The 16,134-nt window shown below is 38.7% G+C and overlaps 1 protein-coding gene across 1 annotated transcript; it reads left to right on the top strand.

The window, feature by feature from the left end:
• Positions 1-4,509: 4,509 nt before the first annotated feature.
• On the top strand, positions 4,510-15,659 carry LOC111665216 (scavenger receptor cysteine-rich type 1 protein M130-like). The gene is made up of 17 exons (XM_023420145.2): positions 4,510-4,668; positions 4,822-4,900; positions 5,252-5,278; positions 5,401-5,712; positions 7,724-8,017; positions 8,145-8,459; positions 8,935-9,225; positions 10,010-10,324; positions 10,616-10,915; positions 11,308-11,616; positions 11,706-12,020; positions 12,802-13,110; positions 13,205-13,498; positions 13,620-13,955; positions 14,049-14,156; positions 14,649-14,733; positions 14,854-15,659. The coding sequence occupies exons 2-17, from the start codon at positions 4,849-4,851 to the stop codon at positions 15,005-15,007; spliced, it is 3,816 nt and encodes a 1,271-aa protein (XP_023275913.1). The 5' UTR covers positions 4,510-4,668; positions 4,822-4,848; the 3' UTR covers positions 15,008-15,659.
• The last annotated feature ends 475 nt before the right edge of the window (positions 15,660-16,134 follow it).

The raw sequence follows: 16,134 nt of genomic DNA, 5'->3' as shown, positions 1-16,134 counted from the left end.
GCGCGCGCTCACACAGGTTGGTGTGTACATACGTGGGAGTGAGGAAGCTTTCCCAGAGGTGACACTGCAGCTTAACTCAAAGCAGATGAGACCAAATGCTAAGAATCTCAAAACATATCTGTAATTCTGCGTAATATCATTGCCAGCATTCATGTTTAGTTCATAGTCACTATCATCAGATGAAACATACCGTGTTCTAGTATCATTCCACTATCAGTTTGATTGAAGTAGCTGGTTGGCATTAATATAGTCCTATGTTCTTATCATTATCTGCAAATCATGGGAAAAGACCAAAACAACAATGTGTTATCTCCTCCCAAGCCCACTTGTTCAAACTGAAGATGTAAATCTTTAAAAACCGGGTTCACACATAATTTTTTTTTTTTTTTTAATGTGCCAGTCTTTTCCTGAATCTACTGGTCACTGTAGTTTTTAGAAAACGTTACTCAAACAAGAGTAAATAGCACATATTTTAAGCCACGGATTAATACACATTTGGTGCTCTGGAGCTTTAGTACTGAGTATTTATGGCAACAGAACGGTGTAATGTGGGATTGACTCAATATAAACTGACAGTGCCCAGGTTGTGGAGCTCTATGGCACAGAGGAATAAGATGTATCAGGCTATGGCAACTCAGTTCTTGTTTGATCTCTTTGTGAGATTTGTTGACAACATAAAAAATATAGATTATTATCAGCTTTATCCTCTAATCAAGACAGCTACATAAGTAGTAGACTACAGGAATACACACGCAGATTACTCCAAGAAGATGTAAGAGATATGTATCTAAGAAATTATTGCTTTGAGATAATGAAGTGGCAAAGTTCCCAACCTCAGCTTTCCCTGTTGTGCCTCCACTTCCCTCCACTAAATGACTTAGTGAACAGCTGCTGAAGTATAAGCAAACAGCCCTCTGTGTGTTTTACACATCATGAAATGAACATAGATTGAGACATCGTGGGCAGCCCCTTAGTCCAGGCCTCAAATCTGTATTCTGTGTCTCTCCTTATTGCTCACACTTTGTGTTTTCTCTTTATGTCTCTCCTATTAAATCATCATGGTTGGGTGGTTAACTGACTCCTTTTATGTTTACACATGAATGGCACACACAAACAGATACACTCTCACTAGCCATTTTCCCTGAGTGTCGTGCCATCTGGTGAGAGGATACACACAGGACATCACATTGTTACCACTGACACTGACAACATTCCTATTTCGCTGACTTGTATCATTTATTGTAAAATCATGTAATGTCTGTATTGTGAATGGATACTAACAAGTTTGTTGAACCACAACCTGACTAAATGTACCATGTTACACCTCTCTGCCTGTCACTATGTTGCGGTTAGTTGGGTCTTTTTTTTTCTGTTTGTAACAGGCTCAAGAGAATTGTACTCAGTGACACATTTCTGTACGGCTTATTTTGCACAACAAAGCAGATTACGATATAAAAAGTTTATTTGCCTCAGTATTTTGTATGTGCATGTTATTGTTCAAGCAATACTGTTCCAAAAGCAATGCATACTGTTTGCATATTTGAGATCAGTCAGTATAAACAGCTGAAAATGTAAAAGCTTTTTATGAGGGTCTCAATCCAGAGTCCGTTTAAAGTGGTGGTGGGAAAGTCACATTATTCTTTGCCATGCAGAAAACCCAGACTGCCAACTGAAGGCAAAGTTGGGGAAACACATGTTCAAAAGCTCTGTGTTCTTATGTGGTGTCATGAAGGCCTAACATGCACACAGGGTCTGAATACACTCACCGTGTCTTTGATTAAGGTGCAGTGGATGGAAAAACTGGATAAAGAGGTTGGACTCAAATACAAACTCAGATGTACAGTAGGCAACACAAAGGCAGTTAAATATGGCAAACCAATCATCTGAGTAAAGCAGACAGAGGAAAAAAAAAAAAGTGGGATAGTGCAGTGGGTTATTAGAAGAGGGACACAAACAAGTATACAGCATGAGACAACAAAGACGAACCAATCTTGAGCAAAAAGTTAATAGGCTGGAGTGGCTTTGCAGTGGACAGGTGAGGAGTGGCAGAAATCTTATATTTAATTATATAATTTGTGACGTTCAAAGTATATATTTAATATTCCACTGTTTCTGCTGGTGACAATCCTAAATAGAGCATCAGTGTTAAAACTTTTTTTTTTTTTTTTTTACCCACTTCCACAACTTCTCTATCTAAGAAGCTGAACTCACATTTTATGTTAAATTCTGTGTAACGCAAGAGCGTTTGATGTTTGTCACTCCCACCTGTTAGTTTCAGCAAGAACCTGCTGTTCCTGAGCCAGCTGTGGCGATGTTGGTAATGCAATCACAGTTGCCAAATGAAAAAAATGACAGCAACAAAAGAAAGTTGTTAGCAGCGTGCGGAATGTTTGATCTATTTCTGTTTACGCTTGCCTTTCATCTTGTCAGATGATTATCTTGTTTGTGACATGATCATCCTATTTGTTGGGCCGCTCATAGTGCCCCCTTGCCCCAGATGAGTTCTTTTCCCATCAATGATGCATATCTGTATGTGTCTGTAATGATTTACCCAGACATCAATATGTGCTTAACATGCTGTCCTCTCCAGACCTCGGTATTTTCTAGGTCTGTCTGTATAATACTGATAGATGCTGCTGCTTTACAGTCTGTAAGAGACAGGTGGTTGTTTCAAAAGTAGATTTCTGTCAAACTTAATTTTAAAGCACTGCAGCTACTGTGTGGTTCAAGCTGTGGAAAATAAACATACAGCAGAAAGATAACAAAAAACTGAATTTAAAATGTTCCAAGTAGCACCATGAGTGTAACTTTAAGTGTTTATCATGCTGCCATACTGTCGTGGCCTACAGTATGCTTAAACTGAACAGAGCCATCATTCATGTTATTAGTAACACCTTTGTTGACAAGTCAAAGTTACCGGCATTAAAAAAAAAAAAACTCTATTTAGCCAACAATCACTAAACTCAAAATTCCCATCAATGAACACCATGACTGTACATAAAGTCACCTGTAAAGACACTTTTCTAGATTTCTAGAGATTTTTTCTAACCCATTAAGGGGAAGTTAAGGATGTGGTTATTTTGTTAAATCAGCACGTGCGTGATTTTGTGTGATGGAGACATGCAACTGTATATGGAGGCTAATTTAGGAAACTCATTATGTGTGCAAACAGATGGCCGAACCAGGCAACTCAAAATGCTGAATAGACAAGTCAGTTATGCAACATCATGCAGGCTATATCTTCCATGGAACCTCGGCAGTACTGCATGTTCTCATGAACAAAAAACAAAAGAACAACATGTCCAGGAATTTATAATGAACAAAAAACATATTATTATAATTATAATATTAATTATATAAAAAAAACAACTACCCTCAGTGAAAAAAATGAACAAAACAGAGAACAGTTCTGATGACCAACAGATTAAATCAGATTTAATCCACTTCTCATGTATGCAGTTGTTTGATTGTATTCATTTATTTGACTAAGGTAGTGCTTATTGATCAACAGTAACAGTAACAATAATCAGAGTCAGAGTTTGTATTTGCTCCCATGGTACATTTAACAGGAGGACTGTGTAGGGTGGGCAATATTTTAAGATCCATAACAGGAACTGAATGAATAGAACAGAAAAACACTGTTGCTCAGAGTTTCGTAAGGGGAAGTGTTTAGTTTATCATGCCCAGTCCCATTAAGACAATAAGGTATGGGACAAGAACTGGCTCTGTCGAGTCAAGTGTTCATCAAAGAACAGACCTGGGTGGATTGAGATCCGGCGTCTCCGACTCTAGATATTCCATTGAGGAAAAACCTGCATCAACACATTTTGTAAGGTAAGAAAGTAATTTGTAAAACATGATATTTCAGTGGTTTGGGTAAATAATCCTTTTAAAGCTTGAAGTTTGGTACATCTGACCTATAGGATAGGATCTTATTCATAATGATTTACAAAATTGACAATAAAGACCTGGATTATTTTGCAGCATATTCCAGGTCTTCTGAAGCCAAAGGATCACATTGTGAAAAAAATGACAAAGATATTAACCAGGTTGACCATATTAAATTTAAATGAATAATATACATAAAATTCAAATTCAGATTTGTTTTACAAATACATCATTATGCAAGAGAATGCCACTGTCAAATCATTTTCAGTGTAATGCAAAGCAAAGCTCATATTTATAATGGAATTGAATGTGGACTGGATTCTGCATTTATATTTTTAATGTGCAGTGTAAAAAGGGTGGGGACAGGTAGTGGGGTTTAGCGTGAGGGGTCAATGGTCAAGTTCACCTCTTGACATTTGCTCATAACAACTCTCATTTTGATCTACGATTTCCCTTCATTTTTCTGCAGCTGATCCTTAAATCACTCTTCCTATTGTATATCATATTAAATGTGGGTGCGTTTTCCTGATGAATATGATGCCTTTTTCAAACAGAAAAGTAGACATTTTGTAAAACAAAATGAAATCTCCTCTGATCCTCTCTTTAATGATTGATCAAAATGTCAACATGCATCCAGTTTGCAGTCCAAGTCCAGTCAGTCACTTTTATTCAATTACTGGAGCTGTACATGGGACTTCTATCCTTTGGATGTTTCTAATATGATTTATTTTAAATTGTGAGTTCAATTTAATAGTTGCCCAGACTTGTTTGATTTCAAAGGTAAGGTTTCTTGAAACTTGATGGTTTCCAAATATCAATTTGTTTTTTGGGGGGGGGGGTTTTGCTCTGATAAAGACCAATGAGGAAATAATGCAGATTTGTTAACAAAGAGTAACACTACCTCTTTTTTTTATTTTTACTGTGCCATGACAGCATTTGACCCCATTTTGAGGACAAAATATGATCTTCATTTCTGCTGAAAAACTACATTTTGTTCTTTATTTGTCAATAGGTGAGTTTCTTTTTTCTCAACTTGACTTGGTTGCATACCTTCAAAGCCAGTTAGCAGCTCAATATTTGTATGAAAAGAAATAGATTTCCACATTTAATGTTTTATTGATAGGAGTACTTTTTGATGTTTTGATCAATGTGACTGTTAAGGTAGATGCTGAAACACTGGGAGTTACATGTTTTGGAACCATCTTGAAAATGAAGTGATAGATCTCAAGGGTTTTTTCATGATAAATTTGACAGATTACAGCACTGTGTAGTTACTGGTTAATCTTTCTTGATATGTGTATCATGATTGTCAGGGCTGCTATGATTTAATTAGAACATCTTACTATGTATTTTTCTGCTGTAGGACTACTGAGTCTACCGCTGCTTACAGGTCAGTGAGTTTTATGTTTCATGCCTGAAATATCATGCATATCATTTAGATATTTATATTTCAACGCCCTGACTTTTTGTTATTGAGTTCATGATGAGGCAGTTTCATTTTTCAATTTCCAGAATGTGAAAAAATCAGGCTGGTTGGGCCTTCACGTTGCTCTGGCAGAGTGGAGGTCTACCACAGAGATAGCTGGGGAACAGTGTGTGACGATCGCTGGAGCATTGCCAGTGCTGACGTGGTGTGTCGAGAGTTAAACTGTGGGACAGTTCTTGAGGCCAAAAAAGGTGCCTTCTTCGGGCAGGGAAAGGACGAGATTTGGCTGGATGATGTTCAGTGTACTGGCCTTGAGACTTCCCTCCTCAACTGCCCACACAAACCATTCGGGGAAAATAACTGCGGCCATGGTGAAGACGCTGGGGTTGTCTGTTCAGGTAAGAATGAGTCCAATGAGTCCTTTTCTCAGTAATGTTTGCTTCACTTGACCCACTTTTACCTGAAACACTTAGTCAAAGAGCACACTTTGTACCTTTATTGAAGGATTAGTTGAGATATTTATTTCAAGTGAAAAGTTGAAAGTAGTTTTATCACTTTATATTACTCTCTATCTGTCCAGTAAATATATTTAGTTTTTGTACAAACTAAACAAACAAGATATGATGTGTTAATTGGTGCTATAAAGATGTCAGTAGGTCACATTCGGACAGTCAGGCTTTGCCCCTGTTAGCAATCTTTTTCTTTAATTACACACACAGGAGATAGCTTATGAAATCAAAAAACCCCTTCCCCTATTTCTATCTGGGAATTGCCATGAAATGTGGAACTGGGAAAATTGGGAAATACAGCTGTGGTGAAATGCAGCTAACGCAGCACTTATCTTAGTATCTAATCATATTATTGTATCTTGCTTTGAGAAAGAAATTGCATTGTCAACAATTCACAAGTGGATGTCTGCTTTAAGATGATTGCTCTAAAGTGGCCGACGAGGGCAAACGCGCATAAACAATGCAGATTCAAAAACACATACGAAAAATACTAAAACAAATACATAAACGAGAACGTGCTGCAAGTGGAAAAACGTGCTGCCAAAACAAAGACAAGCGCAAGTTTATGGTCAAGGTGTCCCCTCCCCCTAGAGGCCTGGAGCACTTCCGTTTGTTTTTTTGAACATGCAGCGCTTTTTTTCTCTTGCATTCGTTTTACGGGTTTGTGTTTTTGTTGTTGTTGTTGTTGTTGTTGTTGTTGTAGCGTGTTTGCTGTAAATGTCTTTGTTTTGGCTTCCTGCAGCACGTTTTTGCAATGGCAGCACGATCCCGTTGTTTTCTTTTGTTTTTTCGTAAGTGTTTCTGAATCTGCGTCGTTTATGAATTTGCAGCTTGTTTTCTCCTTTTGGAAGTGTTTTTGGCCTTTGCAGCGCGATTTCCCTTGTCGGCCACCGTATTGCTCTCTGTCGTGATAATGATGTTGCAACATAGCAGCTCCCGGATGGCCATTCATCATCATGCATTCATGCTGGCCCCTCATGTCTTTGTTCTGAAGAATTACTGAATTACATGACACTCTCATGTCTCTATGGTAAATATGTAGATACTGCCTGCTGACCTTTCTAAGCACTTCTGTTTTTGTACAGATTATATAAATAACATGGTGCTTTTTGTTAGAGCCAGGCAAACTGTTTCCACACTTATGCTAACTGAGCATAGCGTAGCATAGCGGCTCTTAACTTCCTACAGTTTCCAATGTCTGCCCAGCAACTACTCAGAAGAAATATATAAAGGGAAATAGTTGTTTTTACACATTTTTGTACAGATTAAACGGAAACATGTCAATTTGTTAGATCTAGTGGTGATAATGTCTGCTGGCCAGAGCCAAGCTAGCTGTTTCCCACTGCTTTCAGTATTTATGCTAAGATAGGCTAACTGGCTGCCTGCTGTAGCCTTATATTTAACAGATAAACATGAGAGTGATATCAATCTTCTCATCAAACTCTGTGCCAGAAAGCAAATTAATGCGTTTCCCAAATGGTCGAAACTATCTCCATTTTCTTTTTGAGCCTCTTGAAGTATCTTGAAGGTTGATCAATTCATTCTATTCTACACTTTTCTTTAAGTATACTGTATTAGCTTGCTCCAAATTTTCTTGTTAACTAGGCTATATGATATATATACAAAGTGAAACATTCAATCTCAAGACTCTGATTTTCATGACTTCACCATTCTATCAAATGCAAATATTCTAAGCTTTGCACATGATTTTATATTTGCTGTTGCTGTCACTAGAATTTAAAATAATGTTCAGTGACTTTGAACAATATTTCATTATGCAGATTTTCACACCTTTTCACTGTATTATTTGTCACTTTGTATTTTTCAACATCTTGAAGAAAACCACTTTTTAAAAAATATTAGTTGATTTTATTTATATTTCTGATCACATTATTTTCAGAGCATGTCAGGGTGGTCAATGGAAGCAACCGGTGTAATGGCAGAGTGGAAGTCTATTTTGATGGCCACTGGAAACGGGCATGCAACAGTGACTGGGGCAAGGAAGAAGCCAACGTGGTGTGCCGAGAAATTAGCTGTGGCACTCCTGTCATTCAGACTATAGCGCCAAATTTCGGAGAGGCACATAACCTGCTTGGAGTCAAAACCACCTGTCTTGGAAATGAGACCGATATATCAAAATGCGAACTTCAAGATTTCAAGGAAACCTGTCTTGATGCTACTATTTTCTGTACAAGTAAGTGATCATGTGGTCACCCTACTACGTCAGTAATTTCAAGGTGACATTTACATGATTAGACTCTTTTCTTGTTTGAGTGGCCTCTCAGTAAACATGCCCTTGACTTTGTCTTTTCACCCAACAGACAGTAAACCAATTCGTCTGATGAATGGGACTAATCGGTGCTCGGGTCGAGTGGAAGTCTACCATGACGGACAGTGGGGAACAGTTTGTGATGACAGATGGGGGATGCAGGAAGCAACTGTATCATGCCGAGAGATGAACTGTGGGAATGCCCTTGCAGTCAAGTACAAGGCCTTCTACGGCAGAGGCGAGGAACAGGTTTGGCTGGACGACATTGAATGTACTGGTCTTGAGAAGTCACTTGCTGACTGTCCTCACAGAGGTTTTGGAGAACATGACTGTGACCACAATGAGGACGCTGGTGTTGAATGCTCAGGTAACACATGTTCTACTTAATGTGTTATTCATTAAAGTCATACTTGGTGAAGTACTTGAAGCTAGATGTTAGATGGCGACACCCCAATTGTGAGTTCCAGAGCAATACATACAGACATGCAAACTGAGGAGCTGGAAATATCACACTTACCTCTAATTTCACACATTCCTATATTTGCATTTGTATGCAAGATTGATGGATAGCCATTTTTTTCCAGTCATGAATGATATTGTGGCATGTAAATTAACATTACTTCCACATTTCGGTCACTGTATAGTAGCAGTATCATTTATAAACCTCTTCTATGCTAGATCCCCTGTAGCTTTTGCACAGTCATCTTTACTCTCTTTGTTTGTGGTTGCTCTGTGGTGTAATGTCAACGTAAAAGCAAGTGGAAGTGTGTGATTTTTGAAATATTATAATTTTTCTTCAACATTTTAATTACAATGCCTCTTTTTGACTGCTTACTTTCCAGCAACACTCAGGCTGAGCAATGGGACTGACCAATGTTCTGGCAGAGTGGAGGTCTTCCACAATGACCGGTGGGGGAAAATTTGTAATAATAACTGGGGCCTTAAAGAGGCTGCGGTGGTGTGTAAGGAACTCAGTTGCGGAACTCCCAAAAAATACCAAGAAAAGTTCAACTTTGGTGACAGTGGACTGAGAGGGTTTACAGGTAGTTGCTCTGGCAATGTGAGCTCTATCAGCCAGTGCGCACTTCAAGATTACACAGGGACATGTACTGGTGTTTCCATTTCATGCACAGGTAAGACACAAAAGATAAGATAGAAAAGACTGGCATTTCTATATTATTGTTAATGTCAGGCAATCTCATCAATGTACCAAAATCAATAAAGCGCTGGTCCATGTCTCAATAATCTGTGGCACTCAGTCCCAAGTCTATTGGTTACGACTGAGGACTTAAATCTTTGAAAGCACGTCACATATATACACTAATTTTTGAAAAACAGGCAGGTACTGTAGTTTTTAGTAAACATTAATCAAACAGCAGCAAATAGTGCAATTATTTGGGACTGCTTTCAGGGATGCTAGTGACAAGACAATGTAGGACAATGAATGTGGGATGGACTCAAAATAAACCATGCCCATGTTTATGCTAATGAATGAACACTTGAACCATTACAACTGTGATTTTTAAAAAGTTTTTGGAAAATAATGAAGGTCTATGGCATATGAAAATCAAGTAGTTAAAAGAGTTTCTGAATGTCTTTGTAATGCTGCAAATGCATAATACTTGCAGCAAAGTATTAATGAAAATATACAGCGTTGGATGTCAGAGTTAGTGGTAAGAATGCTGCGTGGCTAGCAGCATCTAGTAATGATCTGTTCATTTTTTTATATTTCTTTTTAACGACAGCTGTCTTTTTACTTGATGTTCCTTATGTTTGTGCACACACTATGAACAATAAACTGCTTAACTAACTACCTACCTAACTAATAAACTACTGAACTGACATTTACTATAAACCATAATATTTAATGTGCGAGTTTAGGTTGTAAAGAATTTTAATATGTGGACCTGTCCTCAGGTAATCCACCAATAAGGCTTGCCAATGGCACTGACCGATGCTCTGGCAGAGTGGAGATTCTTCATAACGGCCAGTGGGGAACAGTATGTGATGATGACTGGGACTTTAGGGATGCTGAAGTGGTGTGCAGAGCCATGGACTGTGGATCAGCTCAGACAGCCAAAGCGAGTGCTTTCTTTGGTCAAGGCCAAGGAGACATCTGGCTGGATGACGTCAACTGTATTGGGAATGAGTCGTCCCTTGTGCACTGCCAACATCCCTCCTTTGGAGAGAATAACTGTGGCCATGGTGAAGATGCTGGTGTAGTGTGTTCAGGTATCGATTATTACTCTGCTGTGTTGTTCACTGTTCTCTGTTTAGAACTTTTTTTTCTTTTTTTACTTCATTTGAAACAGTGGCTTTCAGGCTTACATTTATCTGTCACCCTTAATTCCCTCAGATGAATAATTTACTGATTATTGTCAAGAATTAAACTGCTATGTCACCACTTATTTCCACTACAGTATATCAATCAGAATATCACATATATTTGGAATGAACATTTTTTTTCAAATTTGTCCAAACACCAAGTAGCTAATTGCTGATTCTCTCTACTTTGCTTTCTAGCTACCATTAGAGTGATCAATGGGACTAACCAGTGCTCAGGCAGGGTGGAAGTCCACCATGGTGGCCACTGGTCACCAGCATTTAATCTTAACTGGGGAATGAATGAAGCCACAGTGGTGTGCAGAGAGATGAATTGTGGAGATCCTGTCAAGGTCACAGGGTCATTTGGTCGAGGCGATGATCTGAGAGGGTATCAGGTCATATGCACAGGTAGAGAGACCTCTCTCACACAGTGCACGCTGAGAGAATATGTCGCAACCAGCCACAATCATGTTGAAGAAGCAGCTGTTGAATGTACAGGTAAGACTTGAAGTTGAACTGAAACTTGAATTCTCCTCACTTATTGTGGAAGACATAACATATAATGATACTGCACCTACATATTTTGGTTTACAGCCAATGTTTTAGTTTGAAATTGAGCTCTATTACTACATATATTTTAATGCCTGTCCTCACATATATTGTACCAGTCAAATTGAGAACAGTGGAGAACACAAAAGTAGATGGTGCTTTCATCACAGAAAAATTAACAAAACTTGGCAATTGCAATTTGGACCAAAGACAAAACAAACACCAAGCCTAAATATATTCTTTTTTTTTTTTTTTTGTAGCAAATATGAATTTTGATTTTAGCTAGACTTAAAGATATCTGCAGTTGGACAGCATGTATATATAACAACTATCACTTCCAGGCAATGTGAGATTGGCCAGTGGGCCCAATCGCTGTGTTGGAAGAGTGGAGTTTTACGACAAAGGCCAGTGGGGGAATGTGTGTGGCGACGCCTGGGATATGAATGATGCCACAGTGGTGTGCAGACAGATCAACTGCGGGAGGGCTCACAAGATTACCACCATGGCTGATTATGGGCACGGCACAGGACGGACCTGGATCGATCAAATTGAATGCAATGGATTGGAGTCTACACTGACTCAATGCCCACAAAGACCATTTAGAGACAAAATTTGTAACATCACCTCAGTTGCTGGTGTTGTCTGCACAGGTAAGAAAAAAATTTTTTTTTCTTGTATTAATTTTGTCTCTGATATCTTTGACTGCCTTATGACCACTTATGTTTACTTGACTTCACAGGAAGTTTGGAGGTCCGGTTGGTTAATGATAAGGACGAGTGCTCTGGCAGAGTAGAGGTCCGTCATGGTGATATGTGGCAAACAGTGTGTGACGCAGACTGGAACCTGAGTAAAGCTCAGACAGTGTGTGAGCTGCTGGAGTGTGGACGTGCTGTGAACGCTCCTGGCAGTGCCACTTTTGGACAGGGCAGTGGATCAGTAGTGGAGGCTAGCCAATCATGTTTTGACAACGTGACCTCTCTTCAGCAATGCGCGGTGAGAGGTTTCAGAACAGCAAGGTGTGGGCATGAACGAGATGCTGGTGTTCTCTGTGCAGGTATAGCCCTCTAAATTATGTGTTCAAAATTATCACATGGAGTTGGAAAAATATTATAATATCATCAGCAGTTGCTTATTTGTATTTGTATGTGTTAAAAGATACCAAGTGAAAACAGTGAATTGGGAAATATTTTATTTACTTTATTCAATTAAGTGCAACATTTTAGGAAATACACTAATTTGCATTGTTTCATTGATTTAGATAAGAAGCTTGATTCCACTCTCACATCTGTAAGGTAAATATGTAGCTGGAGCTAGTAGAGGGTTAGCCCAGCTTAACATAAAGACTGGAAACAGGGAAACAGCTGCCCTGAATGAATCATAAATCAGGTATAAAATGTATATTATTGAGCTATAGTGATGCTGGTAGGTAGATTATGCTGTCAAAGCAGGGTAGCTTTTTCCAAGTTTTCAGTCTTAATGCTAAGCTAAGCTAGCTGTCTGCAGTATACATTTATCCTACAGAACTGAGAGTAGTATCAATCTTCAAATCTAACTCTTGGCAAGAAAGGGAATTAGCATATTTTCTGTTGCTTTATCGCTTTCATTTACTTGAGACAAGATATATTACATCACTGTTTTTCCGTATGTCACTCATTTTACCGTTTTGCTTTTGAATTTACAGTAGCTTCTGATATAATGGTGGGATAATGTGTAAAATGCCCTAGCATTTCAAAAATAGGTTTAACTCAGAATACACTTACAGAACTGTATATAAATGCATGTCTCAAGAGCTGTCCTTTGTATGTGTACTCACTTATTTCTGTTTTCGTTTGCAGCACAGCTTCGTTTGGTCAATGGTGCAGATAAATGCTCCGGTAGAGTTGAGATTCACTATAAAGGCCAGTGGGGGACTGTGTGTGATGATGAATGGGAAATGAGCAATGCGGATGTGGTGTGTAGACAGCTTGACTGCGGTCACGCAATTTCTGCTCCTATAAGTGCCCACTTTGGTCGAGGCAGTGGTCCAATATGGCTGGATAATGTGGAGTGTTCAGGCCAAGAGTCTGCTCTCACACACTGCTCTCATCCCGGGTTTGGAGAAAATAACTGTGGGCACGGTGAAGATGCAGGTGTTATCTGTTTAGGTAAGGCTCATTTTGAATCTACCAACTGGTGGTAATGGAGCTGCGTTGATTGTTATGACACAACAAATTAATTACAATTTATCAACCATTTCAGGTGCTCTACAGAAACCCCAAATCTCTTTGAGTCCTTCTTCAGAGGTAAACTGGGGTGACAGAGTTGAAATCACCTGCACTATCGTAACAGAACACTCAGGAGGAACATTCGTCCTGAAAAAGACCCAAGAATCATTTAAAATGGAAAAATTCTCTGAACACGAAGCTGTAACCTTTGCCTTCCCTTCAGTGGACTTCAACCTGAAGGGGTCATACTTTTGTGAATATCACAAGAAATTGCCCGATCAAGTCATCTATTATCCCCAAGGAGAAATCGCAGAGCTCTCTGTTATAGGTCAGTAATTTTGTCATTTGGCTGTCCTTTTGAACATAATTATTGAAAATTTGATTATGTGAGATTGCAAACGTGTTTTGTGATGTACATGAGTTTGTAAAAATGTGTCTCTCTCCTTCAGTGAATCTGGAAAAGCCCACCATCTCGCTGACCTCTCCTCATGCAATGGTGATCTACAGCCCTGACAAAATATCGGTCAACCAAGGCAGCACTCTCTCCATCACTTGCTCTACCCATTCCAGATATCCTGATGGGGTCTTCTATCTGAGAGAGTCTACCATGAACACCACTGAAATGAAGCCAGCATTTGGACACTCTATATTCTACCTGGCGTACTTTGAAATCCTTGCAGTAGATTCTAAAAAGCAAGGAGAGTATACCTGCATCTATAATGTTAACATCTCCTCGTTGTCCTTCAGTTCTGTTCCATCGAAGTCACTCGAAGTTACTGTAGTCGGTAAGACCCAAGGAAGAAGAATATATTTCCACAGTGATTATTGCTAGTTTTCTCCTTTGCTAACTCTGCTAAATGATCTTTTAATCCCTACAGCAACCTCATCATCTTCAGTTGTCGGAGGACTTGTGGGTGGTCTAGTGGTGTTGCTACTCGTGCTGGTGATAATCTACCTGGTCTGGAGAAGGAGGTGGCGCGGTGCAGGTAAGTGGCAGATAGACATACTTTTTATATATCAAAATTACTGCCATGCAGCCTTTATTTTAATATCAGACAATGTGTCTAGATTGTTTAAAGCCGCACCAATCAACACATTGATATTAACAATGTAAAAAAAAAGACTCCACTCAGCTCTACGCCGCTTGTTAGTGTCTTTCAGCACATTTTTTTGGTTTTACAGCACACAACTTTACTGTTTTGGTTCACTTTTTTCAGCTGCAAGAGGCAATTTAACTAAGAAACTTTAATAACCCTGCTGAACATTACCTGCCCAGCACCAAATGGCAGACAGACAAAGTTAACGACTTGCACGTGAACATAGTTGAACATATTGGTGGTGCTAATGCATAACAATTTTGGAAGGTGATGATATGTCAGTATTGTGTTCACAGCTTGTTATGCTGCCCTCAAGTGGCCAAAAAAAATCATTTCATTTTAAAAGAATGATGTCATGGTGATGTCATACTCACTTTTCAGGTACCATGGTTCAGTTTAGTAGCCGGTTTGGAGGAGCAATAAAACAAGACAGGGAAGAGAGAAGCAATGGAGCACTCGATGGAAGGTAGGAAAACAGTGCTAAAACATATATTTTTAGATTCATATATATCATATATATTTTAGATCTAACAACATGAATGACATAATACATGTTTGCAATTGTTGTCTTCTTTATCTCCATCAGGGACCGCAATACCTGTGTGAATGAGTATGTTGGACAGAGTGTCGCCCCAGAGAACAAGAGTGCGGATGTTGATTTTGATAACTCTGTCGAGAGAGTCCCTGAGGACCTGGCTGGGAGAGTCTGTTATGAGCTTGAACCACTTGTTGTTTCGTGATGACAAAATGACTCAAGGAATAACCTGTGTCATGTGGTTTCACTAAAGTTAAAGAGTAACGCAAACACCGGGCTAAAAAGCAGTGTTTCTCTGCTCTCTCTGGTTAAAAGTTTAATTTCTGTTGCACTCGTAGCTACACCTACCAGTGATGTGGCGGTGTATTGATACACCCTGGGGTTCACCTCTACACTGCAGCAGCAAGTCTGGAAGTTGAAGTCAGCAAAAAACATCATCTGGTGTTGTGATTGCTCTTTAAGGTCGACCATAGGAACATTAGGGACCTGTGTTGATTGTGTTTTTACAGTTCTTTTTAAGTAAACAAATGATTCAGTAAATCTACCAACTTCATGTTTCCTCAAAAAGATTTAAAAAAATGTACTTTGCAGAAATTGAAAATGTAATTTTAAATAGCATATATGATGCCGTCTTGTTAAAGTTTCCCTGTAACACTTATACTTATTCCTGTAGTGATTTTTTTTTTTCTGGGAAATTCTGCCGATCACAAGGCTAAGGTTCACGGACCTGTTGAAATGTAATGATCATGAAATACACCTTTGCTTTGCTTTTTACATTGTCTTTGTACTGCATGATAATTTGCTTTGTTCTTGGTGTGTTTGAGTGCTGATCAATAAATTTGTATTTCTTACAACAATTACTCTTTTTTATTTGCCAAAGCTTTTAATCATCTTGATTAGGAAGCAAATGTGCTTTAACAACACTGCACACAAGAGACGGGCTGTTCCATCAAATACATCAATGAATAATAATCCTAGTATACAAGATCTTATTGTTGTTACTGATGGATTAATTTGTAAGCAACATTTGAATGTTGTAGTTGGGCAGATCGTAGCTGATTTTAACAATTTTACATATATTTCGAGAATTTCAATGTATGGCTAAACAAAATATTATGATTAATATGTCCATTATGATTTTTAAAACCTTAATCTGCAAAGTAACTTAACTGTTACAACAGTTATTACTAATAACTTTAACAATGGTTGAAGTGTCCCATTCAGCCATGACAGTGTTACAGTGAGCCAGCGTGAAAGATTTTATTATTTCCAGCTGTGCTTTTCCTCATGTGACAAAAGGTCTTCCATGAAGAAGGTCTGTGAAGTAGAGTA

Source organism: Seriola lalandi, unplaced genomic scaffold, assembly GCF_002814215.2.
Source record: "Seriola lalandi dorsalis isolate HSWRI2012SDOR001 ecotype SW California unplaced genomic scaffold, Sedor1 jcf7180002054619, whole genome shotgun sequence".
Taxonomy (NCBI): Eukaryota; Metazoa; Chordata; class Actinopteri; order Carangiformes; family Carangidae; genus Seriola; species Seriola lalandi.
This window is presented reverse-complemented; position numbering and strand designations above follow the sequence as displayed.